This window comes from Carassius gibelio, chromosome B20 (assembly GCF_023724105.1).
Source record: "Carassius gibelio isolate Cgi1373 ecotype wild population from Czech Republic chromosome B20, carGib1.2-hapl.c, whole genome shotgun sequence".
Taxonomy (NCBI): Eukaryota; Metazoa; Chordata; class Actinopteri; order Cypriniformes; family Cyprinidae; genus Carassius; species Carassius gibelio.
The window spans coordinates 8,685,000-8,709,944 of NC_068415.1; the positions used below are offsets into that span (position 1 = coordinate 8,685,000).

At 36.1% G+C, this 24,945-nt stretch overlaps 1 protein-coding gene across 6 annotated transcripts; it reads right to left on the reverse strand.

Moving 5' to 3' along the window:
- Positions 1-726: 726 nt before the first annotated feature.
- Positions 727-22,961, reverse strand: LOC127984121 (CYFIP-related Rac1 interactor A). 6 transcript variants are annotated; one of them, XM_052586622.1, is made up of 13 exons: positions 22,783-22,961; positions 8,512-8,565; positions 5,216-5,296; positions 4,685-4,764; positions 3,389-3,510; positions 3,162-3,267; positions 2,916-3,052; positions 2,719-2,796; positions 2,498-2,614; positions 2,209-2,288; positions 1,635-1,761; positions 1,463-1,533; positions 727-1,367 (listed from the first exon to the last, which is right to left on the reverse strand). In XM_052586622.1, exons 4-13 carry the CDS (start codon positions 4,755-4,757, stop codon positions 1,304-1,306), a joined length of 975 nt encoding a protein of 324 aa, XP_052442582.1. In that variant the 5' UTR covers positions 4,758-4,764; positions 5,216-5,296; positions 8,512-8,565; positions 22,783-22,961; the 3' UTR covers positions 727-1,303. The 6 variants fall into 6 exon arrangements, with proteins under 6 accessions (XP_052442582.1, XP_052442581.1, XP_052442584.1 ...); XM_052586621.1 differs by lacking the exon at positions 5,216-5,296; XM_052586624.1 differs by lacking the exon at positions 4,685-4,764 and having other exon boundaries at positions 22,783-22,959.
- Positions 22,962-24,945: the final 1,984 nt, after the last annotated feature.

Below are 24,945 nucleotides of genomic sequence, written 5' to 3' on the forward strand. Positions count from 1 at the left end.
AAGAATGAATCATGCAGATATCATGTAGGCTGAATCGTGTGTACTGGGATACGTCACGACTTAATAAAGAAAAATCGAATAAAACACTACATTTCTGCTAGGAGAGTCTGGCCTTCTGTAATTAATATTATTTTTGCTATTATAAAAGTGAATATGATTTTTTTTATGCTTTCTTAATTATGCTTAAAAGTGAGAGCAGTGAAACACTGCCATCCGGTGTTGTAATTTTATGAATGTGAATTGCACAATTAAATCAGGAACTCCTATTTTAAATCGAGCCCTCATAGACTTTTGGTTCTCTACCATTCAGAAAGCTGCAAGATTGGGAAGATTTTGAAATGTTTCTTAGAAGACAACTCTTTTGCTCACCAAACCTGCATTTGTCTGAAGGAAAATAGTTAAAACAGCAATACTGCAAAATATAACAATTTGAAAGAACTGTTCTCTATTTGAATATATTTGAAATGAGCTGAATTTTCAGCAGCCATTACTTCTGCAATGTCACACGATCCTTCAGGAAACATTCTAACATGCTGATTTGCTGCTCAAATATATAGATAAATTTAGTGCATCAAAAGTTCTAATTCCTTAAAAAAGAAAGAAAAGAAAAACAAACTCTTTAATGGATATTAAAAGTGTAAAACCCCACACATTTCTAACCTTACCTGAAATATTACTGCAATATTAGTGACAAAAACCTTGGAGAAGATCAATCACAAATATAAATCAAATTTATAATCAAAAGGTCAATTTTATTTCAGATGAGGATTGAATGTGTTAGAAACAAAGAGGCGCAAAGACACAAAGAACACGTCACATAAAATAAAATAAAATAAAAGCTGATATCGCCACCATCAGCCAAACCACAGATTTGGGGAAAAAAATGGTTACATTATGGTAATTTCATAAACGGTCTTTTCTCATCATTACAAAATACAAAAGCACAACCATCCCATTCTTTACTCATTCTATATTGACTACACTTTAGCCAATAGGATTTCATTGTAACTCACAACCAATGCATAAGCCCCTTTGGTTACCATGATCATGGTTATTCATGTGAAAGCAAAACTGCTTTTTTTTTTTCATGAATTTTCATAAGGCTGCTTGGTTTTTATTAATTTGTGCTTCTGTCAACAGTATAGGCAATTTGTTTAGAATAAAGGTTTGCTTTGTTTCCTTTGCAGTAACTTGGAGGGAATGATTATGTAAATGCACCCAAGTATTAACATCAAGTCCTTAAATAAATGTAAACATATACATCTTCTGAGGTCAGAACATTGACCCGTTTCACTTAAAACCATTACTGTAGCATTGTTCTGATATTTTTTGGAGTGGACTCATCATTCAGGTGTTTTGTGGTGAACCTTTGGAGAAAAAAAAAAAAAAAGATTCTATGATTTATGACACTCATCAACTAGCGGTTGCATCTTTTTTTTTAAGAACAGAAAAGAAATCTTACTTGAGGGCATTAAGGAGACCTTCAACATTATCTGCAGGCTGATCTTTTAAGACTTTAATGCATCCTTTCATCTAGAGAAAGTGTGTATATTACATTATGGAAATAAAAGCGATTTTAAACTTGTTCAAAAAAGATTTGGTTGATTGAGAAAATATGAGAAATGTAGCCTTACATCGATTTTTGAGGATTTGTTGAAGGCACCGTTTGGATGCACATGATCGTAGAGGATAATAACCCCCACCATCACCCTCATACAAAACAGAAGTGTGTCTTCACTGTTGAATCGACTTGTGTACTCCCTGTAAGCAGAGGTAGAAGATTGAGCATAATGACACAACGATACACTTCAATACAAACACTTCACAGTCATGAATAAATAGTCAATAAAAAAAAGCATACTTGACTATTAAACAATTAGTGTACAAACGTTGCCAGAAAGTCAAAACCATTCTGAAATTTCGGTTAGTTTAGCTCTCATGAGGAAGTCCCATAGGAAACCATTATTATGCAAAGACTCACACCATTGGTTTCCTTCAGCGGACAGACTGATGTTATCAACAAGTTATTTTTGTACACAAGAATGCCCAAATTGCAATGTCAAGCCATTAAAATATTTGAGCATTTGAAAAATCAAACTACAACATTTCAGAATAGATTTACCATGATTCTTTAAAAGGCATATGTTAAGACATATATGAAGTGATATATTGATTAAAGCAGTGATAGGAAACGGCGCGAGTACTTACGGTGTCTCTAGCATGACCTTGCATACACTTGCCATAGTGCTCAGGCAGTCTGTGGTGTTCTCAAGAGGTAATGTCTTATTCTACAGAGAAAGAATTAAAGGAATAAATCACTCGAAAATGACAATGCATGTAGCCTATTGATTATCATACACTAGCATTCAAAAGTTTGGGACTTCTGATCATTAACGAAAAAAAATAAATAAATAAAAAATATTGGCAAATTTTTGGCCAGTAGTACTTCTGAGGGGAATTAAAGTGCTAAAATTACGACTGTAGAAACAAGCAGTACCTCGGTCACAAAGTTTGTCGTTGCTGTACTCAGGGTCTTCAGCATAGGGGTGGCTTCAGCATAGAACAGAGACATTCTATTTGCCATTTCATTATTGACCTCATTTTCAATATCAAGCTTGAGAGAGAAACACACACACACACACACACACATGTATATAAATGTTGAAAAGAACACCGCAGTGTGTACAATATTCTTTTATCTCAGGTTCCTGCACTTACATTCATGTTGTTTAATCGGTTTCGACTGATTGTTCTTCTGTAGTAGCTGAAGTCATTCTGGATAGCTGGAATCCTCATCTAAATAAATGTTTAAAAAATATTTAAAACACAGTGATAATCAATACATTCCTCATATTTTTTTTAATTCCCCTAAAATGAAAATTGGTGCGTGACAAAAGTAATGAAGCAGCTGGCACCTTCAGCTCATCAAAGCGGAGCGTGAAATGCAGGATTTCAGCAAACTGTTTAGCGAGGGCCTGCTCTCTCTCCAGGTGCTGAGTGGGAGTGTATGGAGGACACGTCAGAGACTCCAAAAGACTCTGCAGTGCTTCCTCTACAAGGAAGAGAGGAAGAAAGCAGATCAGATGCAGAGCTTACATTACATTTCTTTCTGATTAAAAATAAAATATGTGGATATAGGTAATTCTATATGAATAGTGTACCAAGTTTCAATGAAAAAGCATAGAACTTCTTTAGGCGGATGACAAGGGGACACACAGAGTTCCACGCCCTCTCCTGAAGGAGCATGTCATTAGGATTCTGTATTGCCTAAAATGTCAAACAAGTCACATGATTTATTAATCTAGCATGAGAAATATACTCCACAAATTGTCATTATATACAACTGATTGACCCACAAAGCCAAAGCAGAACTATTAATCAGACGTACATCTCGTATTTCCTGGCCCGCCCCCTTGTAGGCTTGCAGGCCGGACAGGATGCTCTCGGACTCCTGGAGAACAGCATTCACCTGGTTCCACACCTCTCTCTCACAGTCTGTCGGTTGTGCATCTGACACAAATAAACTACATTAAACACAGCCAAGCACTAGTTATTACATGCAATGCATTTCACAGCATTAGACATAATATCAAACCAAGTCTCAACTGTAAACCAGAGAACAGAGCTCAGACCTTCACTTCCATTTTTCCAAATTACAGCCTTTTTTCCGACAACACAATTTTTCGTAGTGAAGTAAAGTCCATGAATGAAGTCATTATTCATTTAGTGATTCTCATTCACCACCCAATCAGAAAGTGGCCAAACACGTCAACTTTGATCAGCACATCAACAGCTTTTGAGTTTAAAACCACATTTACTTCTTCTGTAATTTTTCTTCAAAATAAATGCCACTTGATTTGATATTTTGTTATCTAATGTAATGTAATATGATGACATTCATACATTAAATTGATGCTTAAGCACCCAAATATTTTTTAGAGAAATGTATAAATCAAAACAAATAAAGTAGGTGATATTTTCATATAAAAAAAATATTTTTTTTTTTCTTTAAAAGGAGGTTCCCCAATATTTCAACATTTCATAGAGATGCTAATTTCAAAAGTAAAGTTGAATGCAATCAAAAAAGAAACAAATACTCAGGAAATGTTGAACATTTTGGGTAAAGCTCTCTTTAAAGTTTCTACACCAAAAACAAAATCCAATATTTAGTGTAATATAACAGGTTTTGAGTATAAGGTCACACGGGATTTCAAAGTTTACAGAATAAGCATACAGAGGTATACAGAGGATTGAAAGAGCTGAGATTTCAGAATGAGACAAACAGAGTTAGAAAAATATCACAGAACAAGCAGAAGCAGCAAAGAGTAAGGAGATCATTTTCAGAGAAAGTATCATGCTACAGTACATAGACATACATAGCCATATTGGATGTATGGTTAGTCACAAATCCTGATCGGCAAGTCATGCACATTTGCCAACAACAAATCAGATTTTTTAATTTTTTTAAGAAAATATTTTAAATAACTTTGTATTTGCAATCCACTACTTGTGGATCAAACTGATTTGCACAAATCATTTGCATATGCAAAAGCATTGTGAAACTCTGTTTTGCTGTTGCGTTGTGACGGGTAGATTTGCAAGGACAATTCTGACAATGGTACTTGCAAAATGTTAGTAAGCGGAAAAAGTGACAGACACCAGGCCAGGCAAAAGCTCTGCTCACTTTCAAAGTCAAGGAAAAAGTTTGGCCCCTGATCAAGCTCTGTGCAAGTGAGCACTTTTAACAGATTCCCCATGTGGTTTCTGAAACAGAAAAGCAGGAAGAGAAAGAGAGGAAAAGGGTAGAAAGACAAAGAGAAAAGAGAAAGGTGTTGAACGTCAAAGACAATAAAATCACAGGATGTCACACGGAGCGTTAAAAAGTGATTCTGCAAAGTCTCATGCTCCTACAAAACAGAATTCCCTCAGCTTTTCATGGTGAACACGGAAATCATTCCAAACTGGATATGAACGGTTTTTGATTTTCCCTTTTACTTTAAATCAGAACTTTTTTTCTAGTTAACTCCCAGGACACACTTAAGTCAAGGCGTCAGCTCTGGACAGCAGAAACTTTCACCACGAGGAAGCAACGAGGGAAAACTGTCATATAAGAGCTTTGAGACGGTCAGTCCAGCTCCTCCTGCCACTGCTGGGGAATAAACAGCTGCTTACAGAGTCTCGCCAACCCCAGACTCCACCTCTTCTCAAAACTTACTTTCAAAGTCCAGGAAAAAATGTGGATAGTTCTCTATTTCCCTTGTAAGGACTTTTAGAAGATTACCCATTCCAGCGAAACCTAATCAAGATATAATGATAAAAAAAAAAACAATTGCATGAAATAAAACTAAGAAAACCAAAAGCAGCAATAAACAGTGACTTCATCATGATTAACAAAAATGATGAGAGCTGCAATTAGAAATGTAATGTACTACTTGTTAAACACTGATGTTCTAGACAATCTAAGCAATCTAAATAAGCACATAACAAGTAGATGAAAAGAAAATGCCGGTAGTGAACTACTCTGATAACAGGTAAACACGTAGCCAATAAGAGATAATAAGAGCCAATAAGCCCTTCTCATATGTATTCACAGCGAGAGAATACATTTAAAATAGCTGAAATGTTCTGATACGTTGATACGATACTTCAAATATGCTTATAACAGCTGTTTTAAAACACTTTAATGATTAGAGTTACTGATATGTTTATTTTTACCAACCGGCTATGCCAAATAATCATTAAAGTTATGACTGCCCACTATCATAGTAATGTATCAGAAACAGATTGAATTGTTGGATTAGAGTGCATTTAAATGCACATTCTTAAATTGATTAAACCTATTATTATTTTTAATATGCCGACAATGCCTTTTCTGGTGTAAATTCATAAACAGCTTAAGCATAAACTGATCAACAGCTAGATTTTTGTCCATTACCCCCCGATTTTGTCTAGCATGTAAACGTGTGTAATATATGAGAAGAAGTCTAATCACAGCAAATGTTTTGGGGAGGAGGAAATATATTGCAAGCTCCCACTCATTCTTGACCCAAGAAATTGAATTAAAAAAAATATATATATGTTCTCATCTCATGCAACTGGGCTACTGATTTGCATGTAAACTGGTAAAACAGGTTGTTAATAAACACATTTTTGGTAGTTAGTGTATATAAATGTGTGCATGTAAATATGCCCACTGCTGTTGGTTAATTGATGCAACCTTGTGTGGCAGATAGGCTAAAGAGGAGTGATTATTTTATTTTGTTAAAAAATAATCATGTGCATCCATATATAATTAATAATAAACTGCATATTCTACACAAAAATTTTCACATTTTGATTTCATAGTGACTTTAAAGCTGCAGCCGTAACTTTTGATGCTCTAGTGGTTAATAAACAGAACTGCTTGTCTCCTGCGGAAGAAAATCGTAGCCGGAACTACTTCTCTCTGTTTATGTCTATGAAGAATCACAAAGATACTGGGTTACTCCGCCGCGGTACCCCCGAAGCAATCTAAAATAGTCCGAATATAAACACTTATTATAGGTGCACCCTAGTGATTCAGGACAAGCTAAAAACACGGTTTGGAAAATGGATTCATGGTGTACTCGCTTATTATATACATTTTTCTACATTTTGAACACAAACAAAGTTACGGACCGCAGCTCTGCGATGTATTTTCTGCAAATGGCAATAGGACCACTGGGAGGAGCCAGAGGAGCTTGATTTTTTCAGATTATCTGTCTCATATTCTACTGTCAGGACATAATGACAGGTTTAAAAAATATGTAAAAAAATATATTTTTACAAAAGGTACCTACTGCAGCTTTAAAATGCAAGCAGTGCATGTGACTCTTCACTGCTCCAGCAGAGGGAGCAAGTGCACACTATAATAATAGCATTATCATCATCGGGCATTAGCCTTTAACAGCAGAAGTGGATTCAGGCACATTCATGACATTCAGCTAAAATATATTCGCTTAACTGGTGGTTGAGTGTGTAGCACATTTAATAAGTCATCTATAAAAAAAAAAGAAATTCAAATAGAATAAAAACAGCGACCTCAAGGTAACATCCACAAGTCAGTTTTATTCCTCCAGATGCTCTTATGTGCAAGAGGATGTGAAGACAATACCGTTTCTGCTGTATGTGGTAAACCGCCACAAATGAGTGCAGGCGATTCAAACGAGTTTCCTGTCAAACATAAAGTGTTCCAACCCTCGGAACAACTGCACTTGCAAAAGCATGAGAAACTGTCACTCTGGTGGCTGTGAAACAAAGCGGGCACAGAACATTCGACAGCCCATTTCTAAGCTGTGTCTGTGTGAGCTGTGTGTCTGTGTCTCTATTCATTATACAGAGTGAATCATCACAGCACGACAAGCACAAATCCAGCACACTGCCCACATACTACATATAAAAACCCCATTACAAATGCATCTCAAAACACGTGCGCACACAGGCCTTGACCTGTATTGGTAATGGGGTGACTTTATGGTTAAAAATGCTGGAGAGGCCTTGGCAGTGTGTTGAAAACCTTGCTTCTTGACAAACCCTTCACAAGTGCTCTTACATGCTTTATAGAGCTAGTATTAAAAAAAAGGTGTAGTGTGATAAGGGGCGCGAGTGGATGTTTTAAACCTGAGTAACCAAGAGAGTTAGTGAGGGAGTGTCACACAAAACAACTTCCTGTTTAAAGAAACCAGAGTAGGACCAGACAGACTCATTTTAATAATTATATTAGTACTAGCTGCATGTTTTATGGTGGAGCCCATTGATATCCATTGTATGGACATCATTTTTCAAAAAGTTATATTCGGCAAAACAAAGGAATGTATATAAGTCTGGAATAAATATTGACCAAATTTTTATTTTTGGTTGAACTATCCCTTTAAGTTCAGCCCTGAACTGGACGAACTGTACATACATTACCATTAAGACCCCCATGGCTACTGGAATTGGATAAAATCAAAAGCTTCTGTGCTCCGCAATTAAACCATGTACGCTGCAATTAGAGGCCATGCGAGCCAAACAATAATCCACTTTATCCCTGGCTGAAAAGAGCTCTGTTAGCCTCTGCCTGCTGAGCAGCTCATAAACAGAGCAGTAAATGAACTTTTGCATCTCGGCTGGGCTAAAACCGAGATTGTTCTTGCTCAGGTCTTGCATACAGCCGCAATATTTACAACTTCACACAAATTACTGGTTTATTCACTTCCTAATGGGGTCCCCACAGTGACCGTGTTTGTGTTTATCGAATCCTCATGTTACGGGAGGCACCGGCCTACACTACAACACTTCCTGCTTTGTGGAGGCTGAACACCACAGCTCTCATTCAGAGTTTACAGCAGCTGTGTTTATTGTAATAGCGTCTGGCTGTTTCTAAGCTCATTTGCTTACACAAGAAGGAAATGCTACATACTGTGGCGAGAGGAGCAGAGTAATTGAACCTATGCTGACACTGCAAACAAGCCTAATTGAAATGAGTGACGTATCTTTAAATCGACAGGTTACCTTTTCTGGAGGAGAACGTATGCTTCCTTTTAGATCATCCACTTGTCCTTGATTCTGAAAAATAGAAAACAGAGCAGCAAATCAGTCAAGAAAAATCAAACCAATCAATTGGCATAAAATGCAAACAGTAATTAAAAATGCTAACGGTTTGTTTCACTGCAAATGAGCTGCGCCAAAGATTATTCTCATTATAAAGGTGTTTATACTGGTATTGCTGCACCACTTCTTTTGCAACGTTATGTAGCACATCAGAAATAAATACTACAGTTATGCTCTCAAAACTACTCTATAAACATACTCTAAATACATACAGGGCATAACACATGCATATATTATCTCCATATTGTGATTGGTTAATGTTTTTTTTTTATAATTCTGATAACATTAAACACTGAAATATATATATATAAAATTTCATACGGTTTAATATGTGAACAGAATAACACAAAACAAAAATGTTTGCATTGCATGTTTGCATTAAATAAATATATATTTTTTTATATTATTTTTGTTTTCTTAATGTGCACTTTACAAGTATAATTATAAAAGTAGATCATAAAATAAGAAAAAAATATTTAAATGTTTACCTTTTATACATAAGATTATATTTATATATATTATATCTTGCTTACATTATTTATCCCAGTCATTTTTTAATACAAATACATATGACGACAACAACTGGCTATACTTAACTACCTTTTTAAGTAACCAATTTTGTGAATAATTGGTTAAAAAAAAAAATAAAATAAAAAAAACGAATAACAATGTAACGAGTAAGACTGTATCAGTTTTTGTTGTGGAAACATGTCAGTCACTTCAACAAAAACTGCAATGTGAGCTATTTAGGTTTTGAATAATATTTTGTTTGTCTTTATGTTACTATTTTACCCCATATATACACAGTAATTACTAATGATTATACACATATAAACAATGACATAGTAATCATTCTATTTACTGCATTTCATCATGGATGCCTCACTATCAGATTTAAAATGCACTTCACAGCTGTTTCATGTTAACTGGGGTATTAAATATCTAGAGACATTCCAGCTAAATGCAACTAATGGCAACCCAAAAACACTCTAGAGGGCAGAAAGCAGCAGAGACACTTTCTCTAAAGAAGCTCACATGCACATGACAGCAACACATAGCTATGGTTTCTACAGCACTTTCCTACATAGTATAGCCTTCGTCAGTTAATTAAAATAAGTCTTTTAACACATCATAGAACAGTGCTTACGTCTTCAACCATACGGAAAAGGAAAAACATTCAAACAACAAACATTAGGCATACATGCAAAGAATGATCATGACGAAAGCAAAAAACTTGTCACACAAGTTGTGAAACACCCTTAAACTGACAAATTAACAATCCATTTGTCAAGGAAAAAGGAAGCTGTCTTCATGATAAAAGTCTTCCACAAAGCAGCTCTCTATTGAGCTGCGCTGACAAAAGATGAGCTGATATCAACATGTGTTGACCTTTTTTTTTTTTTTTTCCTAGAGAGCTTTACCCCTTTTTCAGCACACAGTGATACTCACGCTCACCCTTTCTCCAGACGCTGTTTCCTTCTAGATTTCCTTCTGAAGATTAAGATCAGCGATCCCAATTAATACATCGGCCTCTTCTGCCCTCACGCAGCGCAACAGTGTTAATAAAGACAGACCTTCTCACAGAGAGAGAGAGAGAAAAAAAAACTGCCTCCCTCTGGCTCGAATCCCATCTGTCAGTGTGCATAGTGCTCAAACCCCCCTTCCCCCCCTCAAACCTGAGGAAAGGGCATGAACAGACCCCACAGGGACTCTGCCATGGAGTCACAAGCCCTTATATGGGCATACGGCTGCTCGACGCATGAGCCGGATGAGTGGTCTTCCCTTCCCTCTTCCGTCTCGGCACCTTTCCCTCACTAAAGAAGTCATCACTGTATGGCGGTCTTCTCCACGCTGTGCAAAACCAGTGGAATTTCTGAATGAAAAACAGCATGCTAGATCAATTCTTCAGCGCTTTCGAATCAGCTGAAGTATCTTGCTAGGATCTTCTTTAGCGTGTGATGACCTGGGCCAAAATAGCATGAGGATATTTTATCTGCGGTATTTCCCTCTCAGCAGGTCCAGGTATTGGAATCAGGAAAAGAGAATTCCCAGAGAATAAACATGTTTTTCAGAAATCGCAGTGGAATTTTCCAGTGACCCCAATAACACAAGCTGCTCTATGCTGAATAGCAGTTATCATTCGAGATTAAACTGAAAGGATGAAGCAGGCAGAGTGTCAGATTATCTGTGTTTAAATGGAATATTTCCGCTCCGTTATTGAAATATAAGAATCTCTGCAACATGCAAAAATCCAAAGATTGTGGTAACTGAAGTAAGAAACCGAGATAATCATTTTTCAAAAAGCTGGGCTGTATAATACCTCCATGCATGCATGCATCTGCCAGGATGACAACAATCTGCATGACGACTCGAGGGTTATTGCACAGTGAAGCACATTTGAGTAACAGCTTTCCTCTGAGGCAACGGCAGAATGGATGATGAACACTATGTCCTGACCTAGAATCAAGGAGGGAGCGAAGTCTGCAGAGAAGTCACGTCATTTTTGGCTGAACCTAGCATGAAAGGTTTTAAGATGATCAAAACTAGATCACATTTTTGGATAGGTACATCATAAAATTACATCACATGCTTGGCATCAGTTTTTAAAAGGCAAAAGTTTCCTCATGTACACAGGCAAAGGAGTTTAAAGACCAGGCTTTACGAAATCAAAGCTACAGTTTTGGTTTTTCATTTACGTCTATTATCTTTAAGGATTTCTATGTAGTACAATAATCTCATTCAGCAGATATAGGCTGTGCAGATATCTAAAATCTTCAGGAAAGTAGGTCAAAATTAGTGATGACTCACTCAACACCAGACAATAATATCAAGCATCAAACTATGTTTACCCCAGTGTTACGGTTTCAAAGCTTCAAAATATGAACAAATGCTTATAAATGATGCTAAGTAACACTGGTTCATCTTTTCAAATGCAGTACAGACACTAGAGATGTATAAGGAAAGCACACAGTTTCAAAATACCTTTAAAAAATATGACAGTTCAGTTTTAATCATATTTTGTCTTAAACAAACTCCTAATGACTCAAAATCAAGTAGTCTGAGGAGGAGCTGAGCCCATTTAGTAAAAGCATTAGACTCTGACCAGCTGCTAACCTCCAGGACAAAACTGTCTGACTGCGAGAGGCAGATGGGCTCTTCAAACGACCCAGGCCAAATGACCGACAGCATGAAATATTCAAGCGAACAACTCCCGGTTCCCATTCTCACTTGGGTGGCACACATAGCAGTCAAACTACAAGTATACAAGTGTGATTAGTTTAATGGTGTCACAGCAATCATACCAGTGCAAGAACATAACAGGAGGACTATTGACAAATTGTGGCTGCTTCCACTTCAGTTTAGCAGCACAGTCAGAAGCAATTGTGGTGAAACAGATGGTGATCCTTCCCAAAAACAATGTCAACATCATGAAATTGTAGCACCTCCAGGCAGTGACATGCCTTTTAGATGATGACATCACCATCGGCCTTAAAAGATCTGCTTGTAATCATGAGGCAAGTTTAATTTACTTCTATATATTTGGGGATATGGTTCACTTGATTTTAGATAAATGGAAAAATGCAAAGCTGCTCAGAATTATCATCATGCACGACTATATTAAAAGCAGGAAAATGTGTCTTTTGGGTATCAATTTCAGATATCTATTCTGCACATCATTAGAGCCATGGCAAAGTGTGTTTTAACCCAGACATAAAGGCAACACATCAGCCATTCAAGAAGCTCTTAAAAGCCACTCCCCACAGTTCATCCAGAGGTTAAGATGCATGAAGAGTCAACGAAGTGGAAAACTTCAACACCACCATGGAAGACAAATGGAGATGGGAAAATACAATGTCTTCAGTTAGGGGGCTGCATGATTAATCAAATGTGATTGTCATGCACATCTTTTCAGTAAAGCCTGTTCTGTAATCAGTAAATACAAACTTTTAGATGGAGCAGAATTTACTACACAGAGACATAAAAATATATATAATAATTTGCAGACGATATAATCATACAACTATGAAATCGAAGAAATCATTCAAGATAATGACAGCTGTTTGTGTAGCTTCTGTGTAGGAAATGCTGCTCCATTTGAAAATATGTGAAAATACCACATTTCATATGTTTTTACTCCAAACTCACTTCATAACATCCAGCGAGTGTTTGAAATAAATCCTTCTGTGAGATGATGTAGCTTCTTGCACAGAATAAGGCATGCAATATTTCATAGTACTCTAAGCAGTGATAAAGGCTAGTTAATTAGCATTGCATTATAGATAAATTAACGTTTAAAATTTTTTAGTTAAAACAGACACTTTTATACAAAATGATTTGTGCTGTGATATTTTTGTCATGCTCACCCCTAATTAACATTATAATGCTAATCTTTTCAACAAACCAAAATGCTGATGCAAGGTTTAGTGGTTTGGTGTTACATGTATACACGCCAACATTCGTTAGATAGACCATAAATCACATTTTACATTTGTACCATTTTTTGTGGAAATTAAAACAAGTTGCTCTTCTTTGTTTTATTTTATTAGTAGAAACAGATACCAAACAGCAACACGATGCTGATTTATGATAGAGTTGGTGCATTAAGACATAAAACTGATCCTGAGTCGAAATAATGTGTTACTTACTGTAAGCAATGTGTCAGTTTCACACACACACACACACACACACACACCTGTGTAGTGAGAAAAAGAGTGAGAAAGAGTTTGCTCTGTGATAATATCCACAGAGAGAAGAAGAAATGTGACCTCACTGTACATTGTGTGGGAGTTCATGAGCTTTGATGCTGAATGCAGTCTTTGACAAACACCGAAGCAGTGCAGAAAACACAGTGACAGAACACCACACAGAAAGTCTAGCCCAACCAATAACAGCCTAGTAAAAACAGCCATTTCCTGCCTGTCTCCACAACAAGTCCATTTGCTGTAAGTAACTCATTACTAGTGGTTTCAATCCATTCTGCTGTTGCTGAGATAGCATTGATAATGGAGAAAAAAAAAAATCACAGTGCTTACAATAGGGCATCTAAACATAGCCAAAGAAAAATATCAGATACTGTAACAGTTACACAGTGAATCAGCAAAATACTCCCCATCTCAATGTATTACTTGCTTGCACAATTTCTGGATTAAAACGCATTATGCTTACAAGTAAATAATTCTTTAAATTAAAAGTAGGGCTGTACACTTAACATTGAAAAATAACTCCTTGTTAAAAGTTATTAAAACTTTACTCAAGGAATATTTCACAATTTTTCTTCCATATTTTAACAAATGTACAACATTTGTGTGACAAAAAAATAAAAGGAATCATTACATTTTCATTTGATTAGATTTTAAAGGGTGCATTAAAATTGTTAATATTTTATGCCTTCATTTGGTTACCAATTCCGCCATTTTGATAATAAATTAGTTGTAAACTTACAGTGCCCCAATGTAATGTAGAAATTCTAAAAGAATTACTAAATTGTTCAAGTTTTGACTTGCTTTTTGATTATTACAATTTAATTAAACCATTAACCCCCCAAAAAATAAAATGTAAAAGAATTTTGGGGGGAAAAATGAATAGATTTTATAGGGCTTTATGTTACTCGCTCTCATGGATGCTGTGTCTTCAACTTTGCCAGCCATGTCTATTTTAGATAATTACACTACACCCTCATATTTTTTTGTCAGGACACCTACACGTCCTCGTCTCCTAAATTAAACAGTATATAATTACACATAATGTAACTTAAACTGTATCACATTTTTAAATGCTGCTTTTCAACAAATCCTCTCCATAACTGTTGTAGAATTTGTGTTTGTAGACACAACTTGATTCTAAAGCCAACTACACCGGGGTGGTCTAAAGCACAATAAAATATTTAGTACCAGCCTAGTGCAGAAAGGTCAGCGAGCAGCACTCAAACCTGCTTCTTTAATGAACACACAGCATCAGATGTGATATTCGGCATCAACAGACTAAAGGGCCGGTCATAATAAAAGGCTTTGATTTCTTCAACCAAGAGACTTGTAAAGAGCATAAAAGGTTAAAAGGCACAAGGGCTGCTCCACCCTATATAACATAACAGAGACACCACAGGGCGAGACCTCATGGCTTCATCCATTTTAAAGACCTCTCTGTTTTGATTGTGGAGGACAGCAAACCTAAAATTGGGTTAAAAGAACTTTGCCTCCCTCGGGCTGCAGGAAATGTGACTGAGGCTTGAAGGAGGCTGGTTGATTTTTGCCCCTACATTTGTGGGCGGGCAATGTGGCAAGAGGCAGGACGACATAAACACTGCCACAATAGCTGCCTTGCTTCCTCTGCCGTAACACTGTGCTCAATAGGGTCATGAGGGGTGGAGCAACACTTCCAAAACAACGCATCCCATTCAAACACCACAGATGAACCTCTGGTCCTACTCCTAACAGTATGAATGTTTATAGTGTCTGAAGAAATTTAGATCATACAGATAATGACTTCTCTTCACTTAAGTAGGAAAAACTTCATCTAGCCAACGTTCTTGGCATTTTGGATTTTTCGGCAAAGGAAAGAGAGTGTGAAAAACACAAAAAAAGTCTCAGTGAGTAAACCGATGGGGGTTTGGTATTCAGAGACCGTCTCCGTAGCTCCGTAGTCATAAAGTGTGTAGGCCTCAGAGGCGTACAATTCTTCTTACAGCCGGCTTATGGTCTGAATAGCACTTCTGTTCAATGATCTCAGCATCTCAAAGGATCTAAAATACAAAGATCCATGTCGCAGAGTACATGGGGAGAGAGGGTCTTCACTGCCCTTCGAGCGTAAATTACAAATTGTAGTCTTACAAACAGGAATGCATGATAAAAAAAAAATTAAAAAAATTTGCAAAGTACGATTATCAAATTGCGAGGATATGATTTAATTAAAGAAATATAAGAATATCGTATTTCAGATTTAAGTGTGGCACTATGTTCTTTTACACTCAAGCAGCTCATGATGCTGTGTTTTTGGTCTTAGAGCTTCTTAGTTCACAGTAAAATGCCACACAAAATCAACACTGTTTGGATTTTGATAATTTGGGTATAATTAATGAAAAGCACTCAAACACCAGCTGTTGTCAACCAAAATAAAATGGTTTAACGTTTCAAAATGAACATTAAGACTTATTTATTTATAAAAATTTTCTTAAACATTTGATTTTTTTTTACTTTACAGTAAAATATAACAATAGTAATACTTTTACTTAGTAATAAGAACAAACATTTTTAAAATCAGTTGTTATTTTTTAGTTATATTGTTGTAATCAAAAACTTCACAAAACAAAGCCCTAAAATCCCATTTAAATCAACATTTTAATAAGGAAAAAAGCAGTTTGACTTTAATCCCAAATCGTGCAGCCCATATTGCAAAGAAAGGCTGTAGGTTTGTGACACACTCACAAAGCTTTTGAGCACATTATGGGCTCATATGTGATTGTCATGATTCTATGGTATGTACAATAAGAAAACACTAAATTATTCACTCTAGTTCACTAGCATTTGTTGCAAAAAATAAAAAGGGTTAAACCTGCTATTAGTTTTGTATCTATTTTGGATTCCTGTGACTATCAGAAAAAAATAATATCTGGGTCATAGAGTCTTCTTGAACAAATTCATTGTTTCTTGGTGTCACAGAAAAAAAGCATTTGGTATTTGGCTAAACTTCCTGTCCAGATAAATGGATAGCAACAAACTAACTGAATCAAGGACCAGCTTACATACATTTCAACAAGTGATTAGGGCTGCACGGTAAATCGAAATTAAATTGAAATCGATTAGACAGAAGAAAATGATTGGGGTGATTTTGTAAGTCAGTAAATCAGAATAGAAAATAAACTAATAGCAAGCATAGATAAATATAATAGACCAAAGATACAAATGAAAAGAACAGTGCTTTACATTTTTATCGGTCAATATATCGGGGTATTGGGGGGGGGGGGGGGGGGTCACAATGGCATTGTCTACTGGCCCAACCCTAAGGTGGCATGTCTTATTCTGTGTAAGAAGCCACATCATCTCACAGAAGGATTGATTCAAACACTCGGTTGACATTATGAAGAGAGTCTGGAGTAATAAGTGCTATTAAATGTGATATTGTCATGTGCTTTCAGTATTTAAAACACTGAGCCATAGTTCACTGAGAACCTACGCAAAAAGCTGTCATTATTATGAACATTTCTTTCAATTTCATAATCGTACGATTATAACACCTGTGATTTTTTTTTTTTTTTTTTGCGTAGCTTGTCAGAGAATTGCTGCTCTGTGTAGTAAATGCTGCTCCATCTGAAAGCAGGTGATGGAGAACACAGAACTGGCTTTACAAGATGAGCATGACAATCGCATTCGATTAATCATGCAGCCCTACAAGCGAGTCCAAATTAAAGACAGAAAAAGCTAGGGAGAGAAAGAATTTCACTCACAGTACTTTCACAGACTGTTACCATAGACAAAAACACCATAAATCTAAATTCCAGAAGCTTCTCAATTGAATGAAAAAGTAGCATCACTGAGAAAAGCCAGACAACTCAGACGGCCAAGGTTACAGTCAAGTTCAAATGCCAGCTAAGGAGTCAGGTCTGGCAACACTCCAACTCACAGTATGCAGCTCGACAATGAGTTATCACTACGTGATCGCCTGCCGCTAGCAAAACCACACTTGTGTTCTCAGGCACAACAGTACAGCTACAAGCTTTTAAAAAACATCCTACTCAGTATATTAAGTAAAAATATTACTAGTGGTTTCTGCAATCATTGCATTTCAAATAAGCTACTTCCCCTGTGATTAACCTCAGCACAGACAACTCTCAGACACAGGGAGGAAATAAAAGTGTAAAACTAGCAGAACGCTTGTCGAAAGTGAACAACAGAAAACATCACACCGGTGTTGCACAATATAGTACATTTAAAGACGTCAAAGTTCAGACCAAGGCTACCAATTTACTTCTACTTCTTGTCAATATCAATGCCTCATGCATACCGAATAATAAACATTAGGGGTGTTACAATTAGTGGTCACACGAGATATCGGCCGATATTTGACATTTTTTAAATATTGGCATTGGCTGATAAGTTTTTCTCTTTGGCCGATGCATTCAACGCAGACTTTTATTTTGATGGCGCAGAGAACATCCACGCCTGCACACATAGTGTAAAAATTCTCCCTGTTCACTGTCGTCGATAACAGTTCTGTCTAATGCGGACAGAAATCGGTCTAATAATTAGATAGAACTGTTAAACAAAAGAATTACATTTTTTAAACAAAAAATTATTATAACGACTGCTTTTATATTATTAGTAATAGAAAAGCAAACATTATAATACTTTCTCGTTTTCCGTTAGCATTTAGCAAATTAAATTTAAATTAAATTTATGCATTTAGCAGGCGCTTTTATCCAAAGCGACTTACAGTGCATTCTGGCTATCAATTTTTACCAATCATGTGTTCCCGGGGAATCGAATCCCCAACCTTGCGCTTGATGCTCTACCAACTGAGCTACATAAACAAATCTTTGAATGACTAATGAACATTTAATTTCAAATATCATGCAAACTTAGTCAAATCCAGCTGTGAGATCTTGTGAAGTGTTCATTTGTATCCTGCATGATTGCGTGCTCTCTGCATGACGGTCGATCTGTGTGAATTAAATGTGGATAGGAGGAGAGTTCAGCTTCATTGGAGAGCCGCGATCAACTTACTTTAAAGGGCACCTATCATGGAATTTTGAAATTTACCTTTCATGTAGTGTGTAACATAGATCTAAGTGAACAAAAACATCCTGCAAAGTTTGAAATATGACAGTTCACCGTATATAAAGTTATTGTCTTTCAAAAGGAAGAGTCGAATCTGAGTAATTTTTATGAATCGTTAGAAGACCGAAGCTTTTTCTCTGACTAAATGACGTCAACTTGACAAGTTATTTGAATACAATACGCCCATTTATTGTGCTCCAAGATGCCAGTGAAAACTAGAAAACATCATGGCGACGAGACGCTGTGTTCTGAAGTGCGACTCAAAAGCAAACTTTTTTCATCTGCCCAAGGATGAGCATTTGAAGACTAAGTGGCTACAATTCATATATACAACTGTACCACAGAAGTATAGTCCGAGCCTTGTGCTTTGTTCACGCCATTTTGAAGACAATTGCTTAACCAACTTAAATGCAATCAAACTTGGATTCGCGAGCCGGCTGATATTGAAGGAAGGTTCAGTTCCAAGTGTATTTGCATCAGCTTCCTCCTCCGTATCACAACCTGTAAGTGTAATTGTTTGGTTTGTTGTGTAAGCACCATTTAGCTTCTATGTCTTCAATGACAATTGTATTGAGATATGTGAATTGTTTGTCGTTGTTTTCGGAGTTTTCTTTAAGAATAGAGTCATACCTCGTAGTAACGTTACTGCATTTTTTGGGGGGGTAAAAACGTTATGTTTATGAATCGAGTTAATGCAAACAAAGACTGATTGTGCTTTTGCAATATGAACTCTGGGCTACACTCGCTAACGTCACGTAAAGGCGAGGTTTTGAAAAGTGAATCACTAAACGAATCATTTGAGAATCGCTGTCAAAACAGGTAAAAAAATAAATGCATATTATAAGAAAACTAAAGTCTTTTTTGTCATTGCATACATGCAAAACTGTTGTTGGGGACTTCTAAAACAATATTTGGAACATTTTAAATGCCATAATAGGTGTTCTTTAAACTTATGATTTCAAATTATGCTGCGCTTCATGCTTTTGCCCAATATCATATAGATGTCATTTTCACTATGTGCTGTATATAAAATAAGTGTTACCTTGGCTTTATTTGAAAAAAAAAATATATGATTCCCAAAACTCAAAGTACACAAACTTCCCAGATTACAGAGCGTCCTGTTGGTTACAGTGTTTACTTTTTAATATTTTATAAAAAATATTTATTAATTTGAGGGGAAAATACTTTGTCATTTAAAGTATAAGTACGTTTATTTTACACATTTATTTTTTAATCAATTTTCAAATTATAAAAATTTTCTTAAATATTAATTAAAATAATTATATAAAAATAATCTTGCTTTCAAGATATCGGCTGTCAAAAAACCAACACTATTAACGATACACAGATTCGTAATGAAGCGTTTGGTAAGAGGCTTTCGGTTTGGTACGCATTAGAAACCGAAAGGTTCGTTGGACTAATCCGATTACATTTGGAAAATAAAAGAGCTTACAGTTTGTGAAATATAATGTTCTCATTGTCACGGTGCTCAACAAGGCAGCCCAAAAGATGTAACAGGCAACGTGATGTTTTGCCTCTTCCATTCCCCCCCAAAAAAACCACACTACTCCAGTAGGATTGTGTCAGTGAGGCAGTTCATCAGAGCTTTCTCTATTTTCCTAGCTTTTGTTAGCTTTTAAATAGCTTAATGCCTGTGTTGCATTTTACTTTCATTTTATTTTACTTTGAATTTGATGCAATTCAGCGTCAACAGGCTGAATTGACAAAACAGTACCATCACTGTATCGTATTGAACCGAACCGTGACACCCCTAATAACCATGCAAATACATTTTCTTTTTTCTTTTTTTTTTATTAGATAAATCTCTCAGCTGCAATTTGCTGATGAACACACATAAATATGTGAGGGGTTATTAAAGCTCAGTTAGTAAGCATATTATGAGTCTTAGACGTCATCTGTTTCAAACCAACAAATCCACACTTGAACAAACAGATACACTTGAACAAAAACAATAAGTCAGATTATACAAAAGTATATATCAGGTGGTCTCATGCAAAAATGCAACAAGACTATATCTCTTATAACTCGACCACACAGTCATTCAGCCAACTTTTAAATACAAACTAAATAAATCCAGTGGAGAACTGGAAATAACATTAATTCAAATAAATGATCACTATATAAAATATAGATTTTTAAAATGATTATATTTAAATGTTATTTAATTATTAGTGATTTTAAAGATTTAAGTGAAGTTTTTCAGTGAGCAGTAAATGTAATCTAACTGTAAAAATAGACAAAATGAGCTATTAGGAAATTATCAACCAATACATTAAATTACAAAATCTCTTCCTATAACCAATACGATGCAGTGCATCCTGAATTTTTTCATGTTGTAATCATAAGAGTATACTGCTGAATAATGTAATCAGCTTTGAAAGCTTGACAAATCATGAGTAGACAAATCCAATTAAATGTAGAAAACCTTGGACAGCAAAAACAACTAAAAGTGCATCCTGTTTTGCTGCTACACATGCACTATATTGAACAGACAAATGAACTCTGTGGATTAACAAGTGATTTTACACATGCCGTGGTGCCAGCTGGATGAAGCAGCGGAGGTCTTTTGGACGACACACAATGTATTTACACACTGCCAAAATGCTGCACATTCACTACAACCATTTGCGCTCCCTTTCGCGATCTTTCGCATGCTCTGCCACCATACTTGGCATGACATTAGATGCCTATCAAAGCCTTAAAAAGCAAATGACTCAGACCAATCAATTAGCTACTCAGCACGGATGAGCTTGAGAACGAATGCAGCACATGTGCAATGAAATGCAGATTAAATTAGGCCTTAAATATTGTTCTGTTCAGATGCAGAGCACACTGATCAATCCAAGGACAAAAAGGCTTAGGCCAAAAGTTTATAATCAGAGAAAAACTTAAAGGAATTTCATGCAGTCTTGCAAGCGTAATATTCCTGTAAAAGGAAGTACTTGCCCACAAAAACTATGCCATTAGCAATCTCCAGGTGCCTCTGTGCTTTTCTAACCACAATGAAAATGGTCAGGATAGAAGACTCGGCAAACTACCCTGAAATAAGATCCTTGTCATTTCAAAAGATATCATGCAAATAATACCCAGAGGCTCAACCAGCATGCAGAGCACCGCAGCTGTCGCCATCCGTCTGGCAGCAGGCAGCATTTCACAACTGATCTGGGAAAACAATCATAAATCTAGAAACCCTCCGGCTGTCCAGAGAAGCACAAAAACTGAAGCACTGAGGAAACTGGAAGAGAAGTATCTCGACAATTTAGAGAAACGCTTTAAACCATGGGGGTGTCCTCCTAACCGGCACTCCATCCGTCCCTGTACAGCATCTAATGAGTGGGATTTAAGTTTCCCAGTCTCCTGAGCATCAGTAAAGGCACAGCTGTTGTGGCCTGAGGTTGACAATAACAACCTGGAGTTTCTCTTTGCCAGTTTAGCACTTTGAAAGTACATTTATCCTGAGAAATGCAATTGTATAGACCTAACCTTACATCTAGTGGATGACTGGAATGCTAGCATTTTAGACATTTAAATGTAGAAAATGGAAACTATGCAAAAACATCCGTTCAAAACAGTCACCTTAAGTGAAATAATCATCCATTTAGCAGACTCACATAGTTCAAAGTGACCCAAAGCAACGTTAATTACTTTCTTGTAGGATGATATTATTAGTTACTGATCATTTAAATCAACTGCACTTGGATTAAACTGTGTTAGAAGTCTATATCCTTGACAAGAACACACATGAATTAGAGATCATAATTTCCACTTGAAAGCCTTTGAGATGTAAAATCAGATGCAAACGTGCTTGTGAATAAACAGAGCAGATAAACCGTTGGCAGTTAACTTTAAAGCCCGCTGCTCTCACGAGACTGCCAACGACCCACCAGCGGGTGGGCTTCACTGTAAAATACCAGCAAGCTCATAAACCAAGCAGATTGAAAAGTACACAAACTTAGTATAGATACACAATAAACCTATGACGTTTATAACGTTCTTTAAATCATTTTCATACTATCCGTTTTGGCAGAAACAGACACCCAATAAATCACTGAGGACTAACGTTAATGTATTTTTCTTCGATAATTTTTTCCTATGGTTTAAATTATACATATTCTTGTTTTAGTAAAATCGAAACAAAACAAAGTTTTACTGAAACAAGGCTTAAGACTCACTTTCTCTACAGTGAACTGAAGTGAAGTCACACTTCCTGCGGCTCTGGGAACATCGAGACGTTTGACAGAGAGCCTGAACGCGAGCGAAACGCACTCTTTTGGCTTGTGCTCTTATTTTGAACAGAGACTACAAGCTCGTGAACGAATTAAAGCTTTCCCCAGTATTTTAGATAATCTAGACACTGTTTATATAGTCAGGTTATGCTTACCAATGATTTCGGCAAATAGCTTTTTCCAGGGATTTCACTTCTCTGTCAACCCTACCGACTCTACCCCCGGAGAGCTCCACCTTCACTTTCCTACTTCAGCTGAAGTAAGTCAACGGAGTGTACTGGATATTACAGCCACAGAGAGCCGCGTGACAACAGCAACAGGCGCTCCGATTCAAAATGGCCAACTCGGAGGCTCGTCTTCATAATAAAAGTCATGTTTCAATAGCGATCATGCACATGCAGGATTTTTATACTTTAAAAAAAAGATATTTTTACCACAACAGAGAATGGTTAATCAGACAAAACATTTTTTACACAATAGTAGAAAATAAATAAATAATGGTCCTTTTTGTCTGGCCAGTTAATGAACGAGAGTTTAATTATGTATGCACACATTTCTGTGGAAGGCTTTATCTAAAAGTGTTGGCCGATACGAGTTTAAAAGAAAGTTTATACACAAATAACCATGAAGCAATTTTATGCAAATTAAGCCATATGAGTAGAGTTTTATCAGTTTCATATATTTTAATATGAGTTAATTATTCTATAATTATTTAACATTTTTGTTCTGCTTTATTTTCCTTGGTAGAGGCATCAATCAGTTTAAAACTCATACACAGGTTATATATGAGAATACAGAGAAAGCAAGAAGGTAATAATAATAATAAAAAAAATAAAAAAAATAAAAACATTTCAACCATTTGATCACTCACACATTCTGAGCAGACAGGGACATCTAGTGGACAATAACACTGACCCTTCTCCATTTGAAGTACTCGAACAAGAAAAAAAGAATCATATAAAAACATGTATGTATTGTGCTTTGTCTTTCAAAATAAAGTTTTGACAATTTTAATTTAAAGACATGATAATAAATTAACTCTGTATGAATTACTTCATGTCGTCCATGTAGCTATCACAACATTATCCAGTAGATGGCCTTATGTGCCAAGTTTCTTTAGGTTCTTCCATAGGGTTCTTCATATGTTCTCCTTCGAAAAGAGACGCGGCTAAAACAGAAAATGTTTATTACACCAATTTGTGTTACACTGTAATAATAATGTGTTAATAATATTGAATTATGATAAAATGTTTTATGGCACATATTAACAGAGAGCATTTTACATTCTTGGTCAGGTTAGTTTAATATAAAAGCACAAAATCCTATTTAATATTGATATTGAATGTACATGGGTTTACTTGGTGTGCTTGTATGGGATGCAAGGAGCCCCTCCTTACTCAGTCTGGGCACTGGATGCCTTACAGGACCAGGACGTATCCCTGCATTCCATTGGGAGGTCTGGGAATGTCTCTTTATGGAGTCCTTGTTAGCCGGAAGTGCTTCAAAGCTCTGTGCTGCCCATTGTGGCCTGTTTTGGTTTTGCTTTCCAGCTGCACTAAGGGAAAATTTCTCTTATATTACTAACAATTGTTTTTTAAATAAATATGTCTGTTTTCTTCCCCCAGCAACACAGTGCCCTCTTTTTCCTCTGTGCTGCACATTTCCATGATATCCCACATGTAGTCTGATCAGTATGCATGATGTCTCTTGGTTTTGTCGTCTCTGGAGAATTCTTTGCATGCTGCTGTTGCTGATTTGTATAAGAATCAACAGCACAGTCACATGACAATTATATTAGCTTACCAAAGATTTGGCCTTGCGCAGCTTGAATGTTGAGCATGATGGTGCGTTCATAGTGTTTTCTTGTCTTATTGTAGCACTTTTTCTCTTTATCAGTCTGCATAGATAAAGACAGCTTAACATTTTCTGCTGTAGTTTTGCTACTAACACTTTCAATATGCACATAAAAAGCACTAAAATAGTGCAGCAAATTAGTGGGCCACATAAGATTTTGTGATATTTTCTAATAACTCAGAACTCAAATATAATACTGTGGACATAAGTTTAAATATTTGATTATATTTAGTTTGTTTTTGAACATTATGTCATGTCTTTTATGCTCACCAGGGCTGTTATTTCAAAACAGTATACAATGTTATTTTAATTTAAAATAACTATTTTCTATTTGAATATATATTTAAATGTAATTTATTCCTGCAATGCAAGGCTGAATTTTTAAGTAGCCATTACTCCAGTTGTCACATGATCCTTCAGAATCACTTTATTATGCTGATTAGGTGCTTAAGGAGAATTGCTTA